At 37.0% G+C, this 22920-nt stretch overlaps 1 protein-coding gene across 1 annotated transcript in view; it reads right to left on the bottom strand.

Moving 5' to 3' along the window:
* Nucleotides 1-16029: 16029 nt before the first annotated feature.
* Nucleotides 16030-22920, bottom strand: part of LOC148941247 (uncharacterized) — a 77300-nt gene continuing 70409 nt past the window's right edge. The window contains exon 4 of the mRNA XM_089104071.1: nt 16030-17958. Coding sequence (XP_088960197.1) covers nt 17300-17958 — 659 coding nt within the window. The 3' untranslated portion in view covers nt 16030-17299. The remainder of the gene's footprint in view (nt 17959-22920) is intronic.

Genomic DNA, 22920 nt, shown 5'->3' with positions numbered 1-22920 from the left:
CTCCTCACTTAAGCGTGCGCCAGAACAGTAATAGTCGTATGCGTATATAATTTTGCAGGTCAACAGATCATACATTTCACTGTCTGGAAAGTGCTGTTTAAGCAAGGGAAAGCTTTCAAAATTGTCACTTTTTTGCACTTGAATCAATTGACTCAATGCCTTGGGGAAAAAACTAAAGGAATCTAAAAACCTGATTTTATTCCAGCACAAATGCCCATTATCCACTGCCTGCCATTTCAGTTCGAGAAGCAACAACTTCTCAGCTGATTTGGGAATTATGTTGTAGGTAAATGAACTATTTACACATGGACAATCTACTCCCCCTCCCTCCCTATGCATACGTGCCAGTGCCGGTAAAATAAATTTTAAATCATAATTGGAATTATGAATAAAAACAGGGATAAAAAACTGCTGGCTAACAATTAAATTACACGATTGATGCGCAACCCCCCTAAACTTGCTACCCCCGAGGATATTTCCTGTCACAAGTGATTATGGTCTCTGACTTTCCCCCTCCCTCCATTTTTCCCGTTAGTACCCATAGCCTCCTCCTCGGCAAACGCTCCCTGAACAACCCCACCGAATGTCTGATCTTTAATCTCGAGACGTTCCGCTGCGGACAACAACATTTGATAATGAGTATTTCTCAAACGATAAATAGCACCATTAGCCGTGCCAATCAGTTTAGTCAGTGCCTTGACCATGCACTCCCTCTCATCCAATGTTTCTACTATTTCTAACAACCGCATGGTGCTAGAACTATCTCGTTTCGCGTGGGCGCAGGACACTGCAATAGCCTGATGTTCTTTGACTCGGTTTGGAAATTGTGGTTCGTTCACCACCACCAGCTTAGCTTCACTGTCCAAAGATATTTTTTCGCACTGGAGGAAGGTGTTTTGGAAATTTTTGAATCGTAGAATGGCCCTATCCCCTGAAACCGTTTCCACTGTCTGATAGCCATGCCGTCTACAATGCCTCATATGATTTCGCAACTTTAATTCAGTCCAAAATCTAGAGAGGCATGTTGGACAGTAGAAACGGGCACTCTGTTTCTTACCCTCTCCCAGAACTCTACTAATGTCTGTGATCGGATTAAAATGGCCAATTGAATTGGCAGGGTCACTAGGGGGTGTGTATAACAACCAAACCCAGTGTCTGATCAAATCAACTGACGGACTCCTTACGGGGAAGACCACCCCCTTCTTTTTAGAGCGAACCCCATCTTCAAATTCTGTTTCATATTGTACCACAGTAACGCCAATATTTAAATGAGCATTAGCCCTTTCAAAAATGTCAATAGATCGAAGCGTTACTGGGTATTTTCCTTCTAAACAAGAAAAATCTACAACTGGGAAATCGGTCCCTTCCTTCCCATGTATAGCCCAATTGTCTAAATTCGTCTTGGTTGCGTCCCGAGCTAGAGGCTCGAATGCTGATATGAGGAAAGTATATCTGAAACACTTTTGACCTGTTTCAAAACAGATCCGCTGGACACCGCGACAACCTACTAGATCTGGATTATAATTTAAAATTGTATCCCTTTCATACCCCCCGCCTGCCCCCCGTCTTAAAATAAAATCTTTCTTAAATTTAAATATATTTACACTTAAATTATCAACGAAAAGAGCTAGAGATCCACTACCAATTTCATTAAAGTTCTCGAGATGCGTTATAATTTGATCTACCCAATCTGTGAAAGCACCCTCAAAATTTTCTAAATTCGAATAAACCAAACGCATCTCGGAATGTACATAATGATAATAAACTTCACTTTTCCCCTCATTCAAATAAAAAACCTTTAAAACAATAGAAGCCTTAATTGACTCCCTCCCCCACAACTGAATTTGATTCTCCAGAAGTGCACGAATTTTATCTACATATGCATGCACAATTTCTACAGGGTCAAAAACAAATTTTTCCCCCATTAGTGTATTAAAAGGATCACCAAACGTTGCAGTGAAAACAACTATATTATTTAAAATTATATTGGTTAATTGAAAATCGGGAGGAGTTGTACCCCCCACCCCCTCTTGTATATTACCCCCTCCCCCAAGTTGTTCAACAATATCTGAGGAATGCTCCACTTCAGTTGTTCGAAGTGGACTCGTTAGGGTATCGGAGGCTGGAGGAGGAGGGTTCCCAGTTAATTCATTTGTAAAATCGTCTAAAATTTGCAAGGTATTTTGGCTCAAGTCCCCCTGTTCAACTGCGCTATTATCTACATTTAAAAAATCAGTTAAAAAGTCGTCAATATTAAAAGGTACTTCAATGCTATCGTCCCATGTTAAATTGTTGGGGGACTCCACGTGTGCCTCCTCTTCTTCTCCAACTGACGAGCAGGGGGAGATGGCGAGTATAGAACCAGGACAACCTACAAATGAAAAAATAGCTTATTTTCAATGTGTTCAAATCATCCCTACTGTTAAAATTTGGATTATTATTTAAAGTCAGCGCTTAGTAGTAGTAGCAGTATGCACATAGTAGCATTTGGTTCATTCACTGTTCCCCCCCCAACTATCGATAGTCTGAAAGCAGTCAATTTTCAAATTAATATGAGATATTTAAGAACTAAAATGCCGGATTTACATGGAAGGTTGTAATTTGATTTTTTTAAAAAAAATGGATTATTTTAAAAGTGTTCAAATCAACCATGCTGTTTTTTTTTTTTCGGCGCTTTTCGGAGCCACAGCGCATCCCAGACCCGCGGCGCTTCCCCCAACGCTCCCCTGACTCGTGGCGCCACCCTGTGGCACTCCCCTGACCCGTGTCGCATCCCCCGGCGCTTCCCTAACCGTGCCCCCCCGGCGCTTCCCGGACCCCCCGGCTCCGTGGCCCCCGGCCATTTAAATAATGTCCCAAAAAAGTTGAAATATTTTTTCTAATTCCATACAGGTTCGGTAAACACATGAGTTTAATTATGGAGGTTAGATGAACGAGTTTGAACTTCAAAATGTTGAGAATCGTTAAGTCGCTTTCCCCATACGCTTCTTAGGCATTATACCGTTATGTTTTGACATAAAGCTCCCCGTGCGAGGTTATAAATAATTTTGACATCTCCTTTCCCCTGTTTTGTTTTACACTAGCGGTTTTAGTCAATCAAGGTTTCAATGGCCTTTGCGTAATTCTGTGTTTTCTGAAATAGCGGAGAACAAATTGTCTGCAAAATTAATATTAGGACATTGGAGTTCTAAATTCTATGTAGGAGCGAAACATGGCACGATAGAAATATTCAGTGTAAATTAGAACGATAATATGTGACAGATGGGATAATCTCTCCCAAAATTAGGTGAAAAAGAGCAGTCGGTGTTTCAAAGGTACCTAAAAATATATGTGATATTCAATTGTGAAAAAATAGTATTTTGAGTTTCAAAGGTGGTGATTATTAATAGAAATTACCCATGAAAAATATTCGCTTATGAGATAGCGGCGAAGAAATAGGGGGAATGCATAGAAAATAGCAAAGATTAGAAAAGAGTGGTTTCTTTGCAAAAAAAGTACAGTGAGATATCTCCGCGGGAGGGGGAGCAGACACAACAATGGTGTGCGGGTGAGGGGTTAAGATCCCGCTGATATAAGTTTATATTGGGAATTGAAAAAGAAAAAAACATTGGAAGAAATAGATTGGTAGGAAAAAATGCTTACATTTGCATAATCCGGCTGTGCTTGGGTGCCGGATGGTCCAGGTAACGCGTGTTGGAGGGTGGACGGGGCGGCGTCGCAATGTTCTTGTGCAGATTGGACTGCGATGTTATGGGATTGCATAGATGAGCCGGCAGGGTTCACCATATTATAAGAAGCCGCCCATTCTCTTTTTGGTTTTTGACCGGACTGTATGGGGGCTGGCACTGATGGGGATGCCTCACCCTCTCTGGCTTTCTTGGAAGGAGGGGGCACGCATTCTTCATAGTTTGCCTTAAAGAAGAGAAAAAATTAGTATCAAAATAATTTGCCCCTTTTTTTTACAGAAAGAAAGTTAGTACCCTCATCCATGTAATTTATCTCTTTTCAGTAAAGCAAAAAGTAAAAATTTCGCGAGAAATATATTATGCTTAGAAATCAAACGTTTTTATTAGACAATCAGTAGTCTATAGCCATAGGATAGAAATCAATGTTTCTATTTTTATCATTTAGAAAAAAAATTAAATTTTCCGGTCTATAGGCTTTAAATTAGATCGTTAACCCATCGACCTATAGGCCTAAATTTTGCAAACATAGGTTAAATGCTATTCAATTTACGCATAATATAAGCTTTATCCAACTCCTAAAGACTTTTCTTTCTAGCCTTGCATATCAAAGTTAAAAAGCATAGTTTTCACGCACCCCTCCTGGGAATATAAAAGAAACTTTATCGAAAGAAAGCATGAAAAAAATTAAAAACATGCCTATAGACGCAACGCATATATTTACACATTAGTTTTCTTGTCAAAGGGTATACATATCTACACAGCGAATCACCCCTCTTACTTCTCATGCGAAGAAACAGTTTGTTTTAATTTTACACTGATGGCGGTAGAATTGAAGGCATTGCCCCCCCCCCCCATTACATAATTTACTTACAACAAAGCTGTTAGAAGCAATGTATTGCCCACTCCTTCCTTTCACATAATGTTCTAAATATATTATTAAAATTAATTTGAAAATAATCTCTTTCACCGGCTCTCTGACAAAAACAAGGTTACGAAACTACATGCTTAATATATAGCAATCTCTTTTTGCTTAAAACTGTTTTAATTTGACTGCCAAAACAAAACCCTTTGACTTTGGCCGCTGCGTTCGTAAACACAGAGGGAAAAGGGTGACAGCTAATTATATGCCTCGCGCTGGAGCTATGTGTCAAAACCAGAGCGGGTTAACAACAACAGTGACGGAAGTCAGTAGACACTTTAAATCACAATAGAGAAAGGCTATAATTTTTCGAAAGAAAATTATTTCTTTTTGCGAGAATTTTGGTTGTAAAACAATTGTGGGAGGGTAAAAAGAATATATTTTATGTTTTCCATTGATTATAATGATGTTTGTATGGTTTGGGGGGGGGGGGTTTGGGGTAAAGGAATATATTTACGTTTTAGCTGAATATAGTGGAGGATGTCCAAGGAAAATAATTTTATTTGAAAATGTACTGAAACGGAACTTACATGGTAAATTGTAGTTGCCAATGCTTCTAATTCATCAATATTATCCATTTTAGTTTACACTGTGTCAAAATACTTTCTGATAATTGAATTACATTGCATGCCCGTTATATACGAAATCTCAAGGGCGAATTGTTATGTAACGGGGAAAATTATATGTAACAAGCCCTCTGATTGGCTGAAAAGGAGGATGTAACCGACTCGCTGATTGGCTGAGAAGGAAACACGTGATCTAACTGTTTCCGGAAAACTCATAACATTTGGCTCGAACAACAACAACAAATAAATCGACCTTGACATTCGCTGAGAGCATGCACTTACAACAACAACAACAAATAAATCGACCTTGGAAAAAAGAGGTCATTGACCGATCACGCAATCATTCTCCCTAGGGAGGCTATGCCCTTATTTGGTGTACTGACAGAGTTAGACTAAATTGTAGATGGCAGCAGGGGTGAGGGATGGGGTCAATAGGGGCCATTCTACTATCAACAAAATTGACTTTTTTTTTAAGAAAGGGAAAACGATTCAAATAAATATTGAATATTCATAATTTGCAACCAGATCCTTATTGAGCAGAAATTAAGATGGAAAAAAGGAAAATTAATTTAATAAACAGAAACCTAATTATATATAACAAATAAAACAAAGCTATCACTGACATATAAACAAGTAACATCTAGTCAGAAGTTCAGTGAAACAAGATAGCACAGCAAGACCATCACTCATCTAATTTCAAGACTGTACATTATGAATGGACATGGCACAGTTAAACCAAAGTGCAGTATCATTTTGTAAGCATTCTCCCCTTCAGTTATAAGCCTCAGGGAGGGATCGAGAGCAACATCTTGGGGGGGGCAATGTGACAAGGGCAACAATAAGCAAAATCTTGGAGGGGGGGGGGTTATGTGACAAAGTCACCAATAATTGACCAAATTGACAAATTAAAAAAAAATAGTGAAAAAAAAAAAAAAACAAGGAATGAGGGCACCAGAAAAAACCTTGGGGGGAGTCCCCCCAGCGCCCCTTGGATCGGCCAGTGATAAACCTAAAAAAAGAACAAAACTATTTACACGAACTGCTCCAATGAATTACCTCATATGTGATTCTTGCTAAAAGTGAAATACAGGGTCATTCTCTCTCCATAATAGGCCTCTCCCCCTGCCATTAAAGGTCCAACAATAGACTCTTAGGCGGACATGTATACAGGGAAGACACAAGGCCTCAGTCCCCAAATCAAAAATTATTTACGATTTTACTCGTAATTATAAATACTTTTCGTACATTTTCCCTTTTTTGCAATTCTCAAATTCACTTTCTATCCTCCTCCAAAGAAATTTTTAGACTGCTCTCACGAGTAATAACCCATTCTCGGAACAACATTGAGATGCACCTTATTGTTTTATGGTCAAGCAATCTACCAATTCCACTGAACTGTAATTTTTTGGGGCCTATTAAAATCTAGGATCTATGTGTTTTTATACTTATCAAACAGTTCGTTGTAACGAACTGTAAATGAGGAGCGACTCGGCTCAATAGTAACAAAAATTATAAAAACAAGAATTATAGATACCAATAAATATATCAAAAGAATCCGCTTATTATGTTGATTCCAAATATATAAGATTCATTTAGTTTAGCGTTACCCATCAAAGGCTACGAGCCTGAGAAAATTTGCCTTATTTTCGAAAAAGGGTGAAAACATCCCCTCAAAACATCTTCATGAAAATCAAACCATCAAATTCAGCGTCACAGATAGCCCTACTGTAGAGGTTTGAAGCTTCTATCTGCAAAAATGTGGAATTTTGTATTTGCTTGCCGAAAGATTTTTTCAGGGGTGATTGTATCAACCCAATGGTTCTAAAATAACAGAAGAGGGCTCATTCGAAATGAAAATAAAACTTATAGTTCCATTCGTAAGTGACCAAAAAGATTGGAGGGCAAATAGGCCCCCTCCTTTTCCCCCTAAATTGTCCGACCAAAATTTTTAGATAGCCATTTTCTTCAGCATAGTCGATAGGCCGAATAACTATACCTTTGGATATAAAATGACCCTCACAGATTCTTGGGTAAGGTCTAAGTTAATAAATTTGTCCATTGTTTACGTATAGTGTTTGTTATTGGGATGTATGAATACATTTTTCGGGTTGAGGGGGGGGGAGTATGAATTTTCCACGTATTTTTTAGTACTTTTAAAAGAGCCATTTATTCTAATTACACGGCATTTGTGATTAAGGAGTTATTCTTAAAGAATTGGGACAGAATTCGAACTTTAGCGTAAAGAGCGAGGTATTGACGAGGGGGCGAACCCCCCTTATATACCTAATAGTTTATGTTCGTTTTAAATTTTAATCTTGCTCCTTGCTTTCAGTTGAAAAAACTTGTTTTTTTTGTTTAATTTAAATTGAAAGCAATGTGAGCAGGGAAAACCTAATTTTTCATGACGAAAATCGCACCGATTAGCAAAGCAAAATTCATCAATTCTTCGCCCTCTTATTGCGTTACTATAATCACCTTAGTAAAAATGAATTCACAATTTGCCACAATTCAAATTCACAACTTCAGAGTTCAAATATGATTTACTCTTAATCACACTCTGAATCTGTGACAAAGAGTTGTCACATTTTGCCTAAAAAAGAAAACCCTGCTACAAATAGTTACCAAACTGATCACAAATATTTTGGGGGGATTTAATTTATAAACAACAGAAAACTGTCAAAAATGTAGATTCCGTACTCCCGTAAATAATACGGGAGTTGTGTGATTGATCTTTGAAACTGCCACTTTTTTTTTCATGCAAAATACAGTTTCTACGATTTTCAGTTTCACCAAAACTGGTGAGCAGCAAAAAGATACAAAATGATTTCGCAACTTGCCTATTTCAGAGCTAAAATTTGATTTACTCTGAATCACACTCTGAATCTGTGACAAAAATTGTCACAATTTGCCTACAAAAGAAAACCCTGCTACAAATAGTTACCAAACCGATCACAAATATTTTGGGGGGATTCAATTTATAAACAATAGAAAAGTGTAAAAAATGTAGATTCCGTACTCCCGTAAATAATACGGGAGTTGTGTGATTGAACTGTGAAACTGCCACTTTGTTTTTCATGCAAACTACAGTTTCTACAATTTTCACTTTCGCCAAAACTGCTGAGAAGTAAAAAGATACAAAAGGATTTGGTAACTTGCAATATTGACTCGCAAGAGGGCGCCAAAAAACACATTTAGTTTTAAGCAATCATTGTTTCGACTCCAGATTACACAAAAATACAATAGGCCCGTTCTTTTGCACTAAGTTCTTACATCTAATCACATCTTTCTGCAAAGATTTCCGTTCTTTTAACTCATGTTTGTTCTAAGATCTTACAGCTCAATGATGTTAGCAAAAAGTGTGAAGGACGCCATCTTTCTGCCATATAGAACAATGATGAGAGAACTTTGATGATATGCTCATCATTGTTCTTAGACCGCTGACCAGAGCAGAATGATTAAAGACGTTTGCAAAAGAACGCTATAAGATGTATGATCTTAGTGCTAAGATTTCACTTTTGAGCGTTCTTTGTCAAAAGAGTAAGATCTTAGCGCAAAGATGAGTAAAAGAACAGCCCTATTGAATTGCCTAGTAAGTAAGATCAAATATACCTCAACGCAAAAACATTTTCCCTTCATCACGCCCGGTTTCCTCACCTTTACTAAATATGCCAAGGTCAACGCTATCAGTGGATAAAGGTCGAGTTCAGGAATCATAGGCAGTTATATACACGGTAGAGATCTTTGGAATCAGCCACCAAAATCCCAAAAATTTTTCTACAGTTTTTACCCATTGCTTCATATATTTCTCGTATATTTTTCTTTCTTATGTTTTTTTCTAAGTCACTCCCCCCCCCCCACAAAAAATATTGTCAAGTACGTCCTTCTCCTTCGAGGCAAAACATTTTAGGAAAAACTGTGATATTCGTTCCCTTCTTTTGGACAGATCAATTTATTATTTACATTCTTTGTGTATACTTACATTTTCAAATCTGACAAATTCATGATTTTCTATGCATTGTAAATGCCTTGCATTATAAGTTATTGCGGTCAAAGAAATTTTGCAATCAAAATGTAGGTTTTTAACAACTATAGTACTTAGTAATGATATTTTTAATAATAATATAATGGTATTACGTCAATACTAATATTACATGAGAATGTAATAAAAATCAAAACTGTCCAAATTCAGCTACCAATATCTTCCATATTATCATCGGTGGATCTTTAATATTAAGATAATAACCAATCTATTTCCATGCTTACACAATTTATATATCTTTACCATGGAAACTTAACATCAAGTGATTTATATTTTATCCAAAATATTATATGTTGGAAATCCTTTGCTTTGGTTACATGGTACTTATTGCCCGGGTGACGAGATTTACATTACATCTCCCTTTGAAAAATGGAAACTTCGATCTTCATTATCTGTCAACTTTAGGATATATTAATTGTCACCAAGGGTGACGAGAAGGAAACTTTTTTTTTAGAAAAACTATAAAACATTATTTCCAGGGTTAGGTTGCCATATCAAATTATTGCTGTCTAAGCAATAAAAAAAGGAAAAGATTACTTTACAATCCCTACCGGTGGCACTGATTTCCGTATCATGGCCCTACGGCAAAAACGCAATGGGGGTATTGGGGGCCAGTCATTCTCTGCTTTCGCATCCTCTTCCTGTCTTACCTTCCCCAGATAACCTTTTAGAGATTGTTCGACTCTGGCTGAGCTTACAAAGTCACGCCTTTAACCCCCGTTCCAACCAAATAGCCAACGACACCAGGACCCGAATCCTTGTCCTCCCGAACAAAGAATTTCAAATCTAGCGCGCTAACCACTCGGCTAGGATGGCTCAAAGAGGGGTTGATATATCAACGATCACTATGTCATAATCAGTGGAAAGCAATATACATTGCTTTGGGTGCGGCTACTAGCCAACCATAGAAAATACAAGCAAAAACTGGGATAGGTTTGTAGGATTTCTAATTTCTTTTTTAAAAACATATTATTTCTCAATTCTTAGCTTAGTCAGGTTTTAAGCTGAAGTTGAGTATTTGAGATGGGATAGCTTAATACGATACATTTTTTTTTCTTCTCATAAGGCTCTAGACTTTATTGCAGAATACTTTGGATTTCTGTAGAACCAGCATTTCACACAGTGTCAAACTTGAGCCATGGTTGCCACGCGGTCACCTTCGCAATGTCTTCATCGTATTTTAACAAATAAGTACCATTGGTACTAAGGCCACTTAAACTTGGTTTGATTTCATTACCTTGTTTGAATAATATTAATTGGCTTGGTATATCGTTTTGCCCGTTTATTTCTGAAACTTGCTCCGAGTTGGTTACTAATGCGTTAAAAAATATTCGTGTGTCGTATGGTAAGATATCTCCAAATAGAGGACGTTATAACCGTAAGGGTCTACCTCGGCTTTATAATAGTTTTGCTCTCCAGGAGCAAATTTCCTATCTGGATTCCACCACCTACTGAGAAAAAAAGATTCACGGAGACTTAGAAGTGGTTACTTTAGATACTGTAAATATCTTATGTATTTACCCGGCCGTTTCAGAAATAGAAATATTGTATCCCATTATGGTGTCATTGATGCTTGCGCGCGACTGGTCAGTGTGGCTTTTAATATGATTACGAATACTTGTAATGTTGTTTTTGTCACCGACCCCCTAGTTTGCTTTTTCATCGTCATATTGGTTAAATTGTATTTTTGTTTGTTTTCGTATTTATGTTGTTATTTTTTTATTCTTTTGTATTTACTCCGCAGTGTCACTTCTAATGTTCATTTGGGGGTTATAAATAAATTATTATTCTTACATTATTATTAATATACTGTGATTCAGAAAAAAACATTAAGTATTATTTAATTGAACTAGCTTTCATTCAGTGTGGACGAACAAAAAATAGCAATTTTCTGGATATTAAGAAGCTGCTTGGCAATTTTTTTTTATGAATTTATTTTACCTAGTGATATCAACAGACTTTTGCCCTGGATTTTTGACTGGATATTTTGACAGTGAGTTTGATCGCCGGGTGATAAATCCAGTATGACAAGTTTCTGTTACCATGACGGGATTAATATTAAGCCCTGTTCTGAAATTTATTTATTGATCAATGACAGAGGGTGCGAAGATTGAGTTAATTGTTAGTAAAACAACAAGCTTCTTTAGTAAAGACGACATAATTACAGCGAAAGAAATGTTACACGTTAAGTTCCAGTTTACGAGCAGGTTTGTTAGAAATGTAAAATGCGAAGACAATGTTACAGATATTTGTAAATGGTTACACGCTCGGGATAAAGAAAAGAAGCCAATGCCAAAATTTGTAATTGAGAATCCTTGCTCTCTTCCCACTTTAGGCGATGCAGTAGTGGCTTCTCTGGCTGAGAAAGTAAACGAGCTAGACCGGAAAATTGATTATCTAGTGGAATCAAACAATAGCAAATCTATTTCTTGGCCCTCGAAATTCAATGCATCTGAATCCGAGGCTCCATCTTATGCAGTTGTACTCAAGAACTTACCTGGATCACTCAACACCCCCAGTGCTCGTAAATCCTTTGTCGATTCAGTGTGTTCAAATCCTTCTCAAATAAGTGAACTAAGTAAGAGTAAAGACGAGCGGAAACTTATATTTAAGTCTAGAGATACTGCTGAAGCTGTCGTTGACTACATAAAAGGCCAGCAACCCACGATACATGCGTCACTATGGACCCCAACTTTATTGGGGTAGTGAAGAGAATTCCCGTCGAAATAGAGGAACAGGATGTGTTACACCTTATCCCCAAAGCTTGCAAAGCAGTCAGGATCGGAAGCTCACGTTCTTACAAAGTTTACTTCAATACCCGCTCTGACCTGGACTCCTTCCTTAAATACGGAGCCAAAATTGATTACGAAGTACTTCTTGTTTATGAATATAAATTTTTTCCAAGAAGATGCTTCTCTTGTCACGCCGAAGGCCATCTTGCGGCCAATTGTAATAATATCGCCATTTGTGGTTGCTGTCAAGCAACTGACCACGCGTCCAGCAAATCCAATCCATGCCCTGGTGATATGTTTTATGTAGTATGTAAGAAAAACGGTTACACATGCTACAGCGTAAATTCTCCCGTTACTAAACAGAAGCCGACCTCTGCTAGACCATGACTGAGCAACCCCTGGCATCACATAGTCTGACATCTTGGAAGATCAATGGGAACTTTATAAACTGATCCCCTTTCGTCCTTGATTTTCCTCGTGAGTCCGACATAATATGCCTGCAAGAGCAATTTACTATGGAGAAGGGCATAAACTTGTTGAATCTTTCACCTTGTCATAATGTATATTCTGTGCCTGCGAAGCAAACAAGATTGTGGTCGTCCTTCAGGTGGTTTAGTGATGTACGTTCGATAAAACCTAAGCTCTAACCTTTTGGATTCGGAGGATTACTACCTCGCTGTTAGAGTAAACAACGTGGCTATAATTAATGTCTATCTTACCACTGATTACCGGGATGACAAATCGGAACGTTGCTTCGCAATTAGTGTGTCTAAAACTTTCTAAATGCCTGAAAAAATCTCGTCAAGGAAAACTTCATTGTATTATAGTCGGTGAATTCAACTGCAACCTGGAATTCGACGGCCAAGCGGTGTCAAGTTGCAGAAGTGTTTTACTCGGTATTATGAGTGATGATCTATGCGTCAGAGCCGAAAGTGAAAAATACACATACATTCATAGCTTTGGAATTACATCCAACTAAGACCATGTTGTAGCAAGCCAATCTGTTAATATTCTCTCTGTGCTTGTTATGGATAATAACTTTACGTCTGACCATCTCCCACTCAAGTTTAGAGTATATTTCCCACAGGCTCAGTTACCACAAGATATGGACAGCGCTTAGTCGAGTAAAAAATGAATTAAGTTACCGAATTGGTCTACGGTTAGTACTCAAAAATTTAATGAATCGTTTAATATAATCCTAGACAACATCCGTGTGCCCTATGATCTACTTTGTAAGTCTGCTCGTGCAGACTCAGTTGACACAGGAGTGAAGCTAAATATATACTGTGCCGAATTAATTAATTCTTTGCGTGTTGCCGAACTTGCGGCAGCTCCTATTAAGCGTATTAAAATTGGGACGGAAATTATCAGGTGGTAAAAGAACCTAGCACTTTGTGAAGCATGTGATAGGGCAAAATTTTGGTCGAAAATTTGGAGAGACTGTGGCTCTCCTAGGTTTGGTATTGTAAATAAGATAAAATTGCAGACTAAAAAACGGTTCGAAAATGAGCTTACCAAGCACAGGGGCTTTATTTAGTCAGTTTATTCCGATAAATTTCTTAGTGATCCAAATGAGCTTTGGAAAATGGTGCTAAAACCAGAGTAATTGCCTTAATAATATATCGGATTATGACATCCCTGAACCAACTTGGGTCGAATATTATGAGACCGTGTTCTATACCCCTGGAAAGTGCCTTGCGGATTATTGTAAGTATGAGTTAGATTCTTTATTAGCCAGTTTGTCTAATTCTGATGTTATGGTTTCTCTAGAGTGTGTAATGAATGCTATTAATCGCCTTAAGAAAAAGAAATCCAGGGGTTCAGATAATATTTCCGCTTTCCATGTCAAAATCTGAAGTCAATTATTCCTTCATCATATTACACAGTTATTTCAAATGATTTTCGTCTCCGGAACAATTCCGTCATCTTTTTGTATTGGGGCTTTAACTCCGTTCCCTAAGAAAGGTAAATCTCATCGGGAATGTTCGTCTTTTCGGCCGATCACGGTTTCGACAACTTTTTGTAAAATATTTGAGCTTTTGATAATTAACGAAGTCCGAGATAAGTGTTATAGCCCGGACTCACAGTTTGGATTCCAGCCGCCTCTGAGTTGTTCCCATGCGTTGTCTGCCGTAGAATCTATTCTCGTTGATGCCGAGAAAACTGGAGAAAGTTTGGTTCTCGCGGCGTAAGATGTTCAACATGCCTTTGACTCTTTGATTCATGATGAGCTGATATTGGATATGGGAAATTTCAAAATGTCTTTGACTCTCTGATTCATGATGAGTTGATATTGGATATGGGAAAGCGCGGTGTAAAAAAAGGAACCCTTCTTCCTTTAAAAGATATACATGCAAATCTGAAAGTCGTACTTAAGCTCTCGCATCAGCATCCGGATCATAAAATAAAAAATAATCCTGTTGTCCCGGTTAAAAACGGGGCTCGAAAAGGGGCAATAACTTCACCTACTGCTTTTAATAATACAATAATCCGAGGGCAAGACAGATATAAAACAACTGGATTCTTTCGTTGTATCTATGTTTCGTTAATATCATACGCGGATGATATATTTAATTCGAGTCGCACTGTTTCAGGTATAGAGGAAAACTTTAGCATCCTCCAGAATAGTTATAAGCAAGCTCGGATTAGAGTTTAACGCAGAAAAGTCGGAAATCCCGCTTTTTAATTGGAAATCAAACCCCCATGGTTTTAAGATTGCTCTTGGAAATACGTTAAGCCAGTCCAGTTCATTACTTACCTTGGCCTTCCTATCGGTTCAACTCTAAAAACAACCCGCTTATCGACCATCTACAGAGACGAATTGGCTTGCATATAGTAAAATTGTGTCAAATAAGTTGAGGTTCAACAGAAAAGTTTTAGCTCGCCTTTATAATGCAACTGCACTCCCCCATTTTTTTTTATTTGAGTCCTTTTTGGAGAATTTTCCCGAGTGTGATAAACATAAACTTCGATCTGTTTTTTTTTTTAAGTATGCCCAGTTTCTACTTCGTCTCCCACTTTGGTCCCGAAATTCTTTTCTTATTAGGAATTACAATATAGCAGACCCTACTTCAGCCATCCTTAATCAGATCTCAAGGTTCAGTAATAATTTTAAAAGCCATCCGTGGTTTGAAATCCTCCGCCAGTAGAACTCAGTGTGTTTTTATTTTCTCTATGCTTTAACCAGTCTTTTCTTGCTAGTGAGTATTACATTGTCTAAGACTTGTTTTTTATGTATTTTGTTTTTGTTGTGTATGTTTGTGTTGTTTATCTTTTTCTTGTATTTTTATGTACTCCGTCTCTTTTGTTTGATTTTGACGGGTAATAAAATATTACTATTATCATTATTGCATTGTGGACTCTTTTGCCACCAATTTCCGTTTATAGCGAGTAAGGGGGAAGAGTCTAGAATCCGCCACCTCAGGCCTGATTGATGAATATGACGTCATATTTTGGAAAGCTGCATGTACTTTCCGTTTTGGCCAAACAGGATGGTTTTTGCTACAACTTTAGCCAGATTGATTGAACAGAAGTGGAGTTTCATCAGGGGTGTCGTTTGGGAGGGGCGAGGGAGCAGTTGCCCCTCCATTAATGTGGAGAAAAAATTATTACATAACCCAAGCTCCTTTAATATCCGGATATGGACCCCTCTTGCCCCCCCCCCCCCCCCAATGAAAATACTGTAGATTCGCCCCTGAGTTTCATAGTCTATGTTAGAGAGGACTATCTGAAGCTGATCTACCGAACTTTTGTCTCTTTAAGCCATGATTCTGCATTCAAGCAGGACCCTCCGTTTAAAAAGTCAAGCAAATATGACCCAGATTAAAATTATAGCTGGACTAATCTTAAAGTGCTTAAAATGCGTGACAATTTTTTGCCCTTATCGCCAAAATTTTCTTCTTAGAATCCTAAATAGGAAAGTTTTAGAGACCTAAAGAAGGAAATTTTTGGCGAATCCAGTTATCATAAATATAATACATGTTATTTATATAATTATAATATAATCTAATTCAATATAAATTAATATAATTTAAAATGTACTATCTTTATACATAAATTTAATGTAAATTTTGATATAATAAACTCGAACTGTTAAAGCAAACGGAGCTTATTCTTTTCTCCATTCTAGGTAGAAGCTCCTTTCAATAATAAATTTAATCTAAAGCAAGAAAATCACTGCTGCTCAATAATCCATGAGCAGCTGGTACAAATTATTAATGTTTGTTGTTTTTTTGTACCTACCTTGCTCACGAGGAACACGTTTTGAAAATTTAAAAGGACTGACCGTTTTAGGGTTGTGATACACATTTGAAAAAAAAAAATCCTATAATGATTCTGTACCAAAACAAGTTAAGCCTGGCTCAGCGTAGTATAAAGCTGGAGGTACAAAATTGATTCAAGATATCTCCTTCACCCCCTCCTCTCTCCATTAGTATTTTTGAAGAAAGACAAAATGTTTCTTCCAGATATGCAGGCATGTTGCAATTAATGTGAAACAAAATATAGCAAGCCTTTTCAATTTATATTGTTGGAGACATAAAGTGGGCCCATACAATCCACAACACCCCTCACCCTAACCACCAGCTTCTCAGCAGAAAAATAAGGGCGTTCCACTTTGTTTGGACTGAAATTACATACAAATTTTTTGTCCTGTCATTAGAGAACCAATTATGGGCCAGACCAACTCCAATGTTCTCTCGCCGCTCCCATTTAATCAATCAGTCAATTTATTTACTGCGCCGTAATATTATAAAAATAGCATTGGCATTGTCAACATCAATTTAAACCATTGTTAAACTTTAGGACAAAGGTAGACATGTTTACCCTTTTTTGAGCCAGAATAATGCGAGGTTTGTCAATATGTATGATTAGATGACCAAGTGGGGTAAATAATTCTTTAACCCCCAGAGGCAGTTTTAGGAGGATGAGAGGGGGCACTTTGCCCCGTTGTGGATGCAAATTTTAGGAGTGCCAAATTTCTAGTTTTTTTTAAGAAACTAATAAACGTCTTGTTACTAATAAAAAACAAAGAGATCAAAAAACACTTTGTTTTTGCACTCTCATGCAAATAAATTATTTGCATAACATACCACACTATGAATTGCTACAGCTCAGCTATGAACCTGGCATCAAAAAAAGTTGGCCAAGGTTTAAATTTATTGCTGGACTTGCTGATACCCAATCAAGTCCTTAGAATTAAAACAAAATATGTAAACAAAAGGTTGGATGAGGTTCACTTTTCACACAACGTATCTATCACAAAAATGTTTGCTTCTTATTAAGGGCACAATATCTGTGCTGCGTCAAATGCTGGGCAGTTATGGTCGTTATCTTCTACAACAATATCAACAAGGTTATTAAACCTTTTGCTCTTGTGGTATGTGAGTAGCAATATGCTTATGCATATGATCTTTCCGAATAAATCCTTTTTGGCACACCTGACATATATATGGCTTTAACCCAGTATGAACACTAATGTGTCTATTTAAATCTGTCTTATAATTGAACTGCTTTGGGCAGTCACTGCATTTATATGGTTTATTACCACCATGTTTTGATTGATGATTTTTGTACTTTTCTTCATCACAGAATCGTTTACCGCATATCGCACATTTGAAGGGTCGATCTCCAGCGTGTGAACTATTGAAGTGCTGCGCAAGATAGCCAGTGCGACTGAAAGTTTTATCACAATAGGAGCACCGGTATCGCCATATACCAGCAGACACTTCCTCTAACATTTGGCTCGGTTTTATTTTTAACGGTGCAACCGGCTTGAGACTTATCGGTATATGTGTTTTAACATTATAGAAACAGTTTGTTAAAGAAATAGTTTCGGATTTTAAGTATTGGAGATATCCAGGGGACTCTTCAGCAGAAGAATGAGATTCATAAGCCATAATTTGATAGACTGGGCCTATTTGTGATTTCAGAGACACAGTGGAAGAGTTAGCAGTGAAAAACGTATCATTTTCCTTTTCAGAGAGATCATAACCAGACAGAGCGTCAATTTTAATATCTGAAAATAAAAAAACAAAAATTAAGTTTGGATACGCATAGGTTATGCGTAACTAAAAAGCTATAGAGCATACTTTCTATAAAAATACTATCCATCCATATATATTGTATTGTAGTAGCGTTTGGCTTGGAACATTTCCTTCTATTGCTCGGCCAATACGAGTTCTACAAAACAACGCTGTTCGGCTGTTAGATGGCCTACAACCCCGGAATTCGGTACGAAACGTGTATGAGCGTGTAAAGATACTGCCAGCTTCCGGATTAAGGGAGTTGTATACACTTCTATTCATTTCTAGGATTCAGAGGGGTATAAACCTCCCGTGTTTTGATAGCTTGGCTAACCTGAGATCTTCTGTCTATGATTATGATACTAGGTCATCTGCAGATATTAATATTTCACTGGTATTTTCGGCCCGATCGATGTTTTCTTTGCTTCACAGGGGGATCAGAAGTTGGAATCATCTTGATCAAAATAAAAAAAATATAGGTGATATTTCTTCGTTTAAGATAGTAATTAAAGGGATGCTTTTCAGTAAGTATGAATTTTAGGGTTTTTTTTTTTTTTTTAAATGATATTGGTAAATTTTTATGGCTCCTGGGGGTGATGATTATGAATATGATTGCAAATTTAATGAAAATGTTAAGGTTTAAGGTTTGTGGTGCTGTTTGGGGACTGTGATATAGATAGGTTATTATTTTTTTCGTTTTTTTTTTATTGTTTTGTTATGTTAGTGTATTTTCGCCACCCCCTTCGACAAGTTTTTACTTCTTGGGGTGGCCGCTAAACTTATGTTAAATTATTTGTTTGTTTAGAATAAATCTCTCTCTCTCTACGCAAAATCAAATTTTAAAAAATTCACTAAAATCTATCAAATTTATAAAATGTTTTAAATTTAGAGCTCCTTACACATAACTAAGATGAAGAACTGGTTATTCCTATTACAAAAAATAAATTATAAAAATATAAAAAATAATACAACAAATATATAAAAATACAATTATACAAAAAATAAATTATAGAATAAATTATAAAAAAAAGAGTCATCACCCTTCCATTTAACGTCTCACACCAAGATTGTTTAACCGGGGCTATGTGACACAGAGTGTATACAAAATTACCGTAAGATATCTTTAAGACCCCCAGACTTGGATTACAGAAATGAAGCCAAGAGTCAAATCTTTCTGAATTTCTTTGAACTGATAACGATAGAGATCAAATACAGATCAATTATAACTTCGTGTTAGATTAAGACCTTGTACGGAAGTGGAAAAATTCTTCCGTCACATGGCAAACTCGTTCTTAACACAACGTAATGAATCTCCTACCTTTGCTCTTATTGTCAAGATATCAAACTAAAATTAGAACTGAACGACGTATGAAACATGTAAAATGCAATTTTGTCAGGAAATAAAATACAAAAAGACAGAATGTGATTCAATATGTGTCATGTAATGTTTTTTTTTTAACTTTGACTTACAAGAGGGTGAGGATGATAACCCCCTCAGAGCCCTCAGGGGAAGGGTTGTAAGTTATGCCCTGGGAGCGTATAAGATTTTTATAGATAGCTTTGTTGTAAAAACTTCAAAAGGGCTCATTTTTTAATTTAAAACTCACCCTCTAAAACTATGCACACTCTGTTGATTGGTTCCATCCTTTTTTTTTATGCTTCGTGTGATTCCCAACATATTTAAGTTTCAGTTTTTCTCAAATGCATTATCTTCTTATTAACAAAAATAGTTACGAAATGGGAGTTTTTGACTTCAAAATCGTTTTAGTAGAATCTTGGATACCTACAAAAAAAAAATTATTTGTAAACAAATTGGCCCCCAATAACAATCCAAAAATCTAAAACACCGCAAATGAAAATTTCCAGCTCTTTTTTTAATTAAGAAAGGTGGAAACAGCAGTTACCCTATTAATACATTGTATCTACTACACATAACTGGTGATGTCAGTAAAACTAGCGAAAAACCAGTTTACTTACGTATGAAGCAAACGGTAGAAAATCAAACGAGTCTGAATAAAGCGAGCCTGATTCAATGGTAGAGCATTACACTTCAAATGTTACCGTCGTTGGATCAAGCCCGATATCACGTTTTTTTTTTTACAAAATATTCGTATTTGGGAGAAAGCCACACTTGTGGAAAAAATGGTATTGAACTACTTAACATGTGCAGATAAATAAAGAATTCGATTAAAAAGAGGGGAAAGGGTCTTTTCGCTTTAATTTTCCAAAGTTTAATTTTGGCAAGTCAACCCTGTTTTATATCACGGTTGGAAAAACGAGTTAAAAGTTTCAGGTGCTCTTTTGTTGGGGTGGGGGAAGTGTGACAGACAATTTCGGGCTTGGGGAATAATATTTCTCCAAGTCTCACAAAAGAGCAAATTCCACGGTTTTTTACGCCTTTCGACCGACATATTGTTCTGCTAGTATGATGTAAATATACAAAAATAGCATTAGAAAAAAATATTTGGGGCTAACTAAGTCTTGATACAGACTTCAAACAAAGTTCTTGTCAGTTTAATTTTATACTTCTGTAGAGCCAGTGTGAAATTACAGAAAAATTCAATTCCCTAATGGCCGTTGTCTCTATCAGATTTTTTTTCTTGAGTACCAGGCAATTAACAATCATCAACATCAAGTTTTTGAAATATCACAGCTACAACGACACAGACTGAGCACCATGAACATTGAATGACTTTCTTTCGATAATATACGGCAAAGATAAGCGACAAAAAATTTATATTCGAAGACACTACACCTATCCTGGTTATAAAATGGGCGTATGAACAATATCTCAGAAACGGCTAAGGTTATTAAGAAGAAACTTTTGGGGAATATAGACTAAGTCAAGGCCCTATGTACATCCATGCTGTCAAAAGGGCGTATCTACAACATTTCGAGAACGGCAAAGGGTATTAAGTTGAAACTGTCGGTGAATTCTGGGGAGGAGGGGGGGCAGAGGTGTTAAACTAGATCAAATGAGACTATATGCGTCTTACAAACGGGCGCATCTGCAATATAACAGGAACAACCAAAGGTATTAAGTTAAAGCTTTCGGGACATTGCGAGAAAAACCAAAATGTAAAATACGCTTCCAGGTTGTCAAACGCGCATATCTGTAACATTTCACGAACAGCTAAGGATGTTAAGTTGAGAATTACGAGGAGTTTTAAGGGTGATATTCAACTATATCAACAGACCTTCAGTGCATCCAGTCAAAATAGCATATATTTCCAAAGATCCATTTAAGAAAAATATAGAAAAAGACAAAATTTTGAAACATACGAAATTCTTTAGCAAAGAAGCCTTAAAGGACGCTATCAATACTTGCAAAAGTGAATTTAACTTTGACCTACTTGATGGTCATAGGGGCAGCCACCCATTAGCTTCATTTCTGGTTGATATGTATGATTTAGTCTGATCTCGTTTGAGAGATGATCAGTCTATTCAACTCCCATTATTATATCTAATACACCTCCCGAACTAATGAATGGCAATCAAGGTAAACAGAGTGAATTTATTGAAAATCTAAAAGTTGATGATATAGATAGAATTGCCAACAAGAAAGATAAGACAATCCTCCACATGAAGAAAGAGTGCTCTGCGGCGGCAGTTGTTAGAGCCACGCCTGTGCAAATAAAAAGCAAAGTGATCAAAAAAGAGTTTTTAGGGATTGTTTATATTGATAATGATTTTGATGTGGGAAGTATTCCAGGTATCTGTAGTGATATCATGAACGCTAAGCGTTTCGGTATGTCTAAAATTGTTCTATTGTCTTTTCGACGTGATAAGGACCTAGATTGTGCATTGAAATATGGGATTAAAATCAACTACGCACACTTCAAAATTTATAAGCCGATAGAGAGACCCCTTCAGTATTATAACTGTCAATCGTTAGGTCACAAACCCTCTAAGTGTATTAAAACAGCTAAATGCTCAAGATCTGCGGGAGACCAATGCTCTTCAAAAAGGAGCCCTGCCACAGTGTTCACGTGAAGTGCATCAAATGTGGCGGAAATCACACTATTTTCAGTTTTCGTTGTACCGTTTTGAAGAAAGCAGCAAGCAAAAGCACACAGTTTTTTCGGCTTCGTTTCTCTTTTCTCTCTATGACTCTAACTAATCGCGCTTTTTTTTCCAGAATGTGTGCAATGCTAAAGAAAAGTTGGACCTAATAGGTATAACACTTAGTGATTTTGGTATTGTCTGTATTTCTGAGCATCTATTACTACCAGGTAATTGCCAAGCCTTAAAATTTTTTAGTGATTTTAGTTATTACATACAGCCTGCCAAGAGTACAGGGCGCCCGTCTAGTGGCCTCTTGATCGCAGTTAGGAATAGGTTTCGGAGTGCTTTACTTGAGCTTTAGGATTTTTTCTGGCTGTTGATTTGGGGAAATTTGTTACTATTTGTGTTTATTTACCAACAAATTGCCGAAATATTCCCTCAGATCAGAGATTTACGGCAACACGTGTTTCATTTTCCAATTTATTAGCAAAAATCAGGGCCAGTAATAAATTGATTTTAGCTTTGGGTGACTTTAACACTGACTTGACAGACGTTTCTCTACTCCGTTCACAAATTTCGTTATCTTCTTTGCCGAGTGACTTATTTATTATGGACAAAACACGTTCTTTTACTTACACATACTTTTCTGGAAGCGTTTCTAATATAAATTTGGCATTGACTAATATATCTAAGTTACGGTCTCAGTCGGTGGTTGTCTCCGACGAACTTATTTTAAGTAACCATTCTCAACTAGAGCTACTAGTCCCTATCGACCCTTCATCCTTGCCTACTAACCCCGTGTCCAAATGGTTCGACAAAATGAACTGGAATTATAGAAATCTACATTATTAGTAGAGGAGGGGGTACCAGCGCGATCCCTCACCCCTGCTGCCATCTACAATTTAGTTTAATGCTGACGGGACATAATTTATTCAAGGATTATCGATCGA

Source organism: Artemia sp. Qi Xiang Cuo, chromosome 18 (assembly GCF_049724085.1).
Source record: "Artemia sp. Qi Xiang Cuo chromosome 18, ASM4972408v1, whole genome shotgun sequence".
Taxonomy (NCBI): Eukaryota; Metazoa; Arthropoda; class Branchiopoda; order Anostraca; family Artemiidae; genus Artemia; species Artemia sp. Qi Xiang Cuo.
The sequence above is the reverse complement of the archived record's forward strand: the minus strand, read 5'-3'. Positions and strand labels throughout refer to the sequence as shown.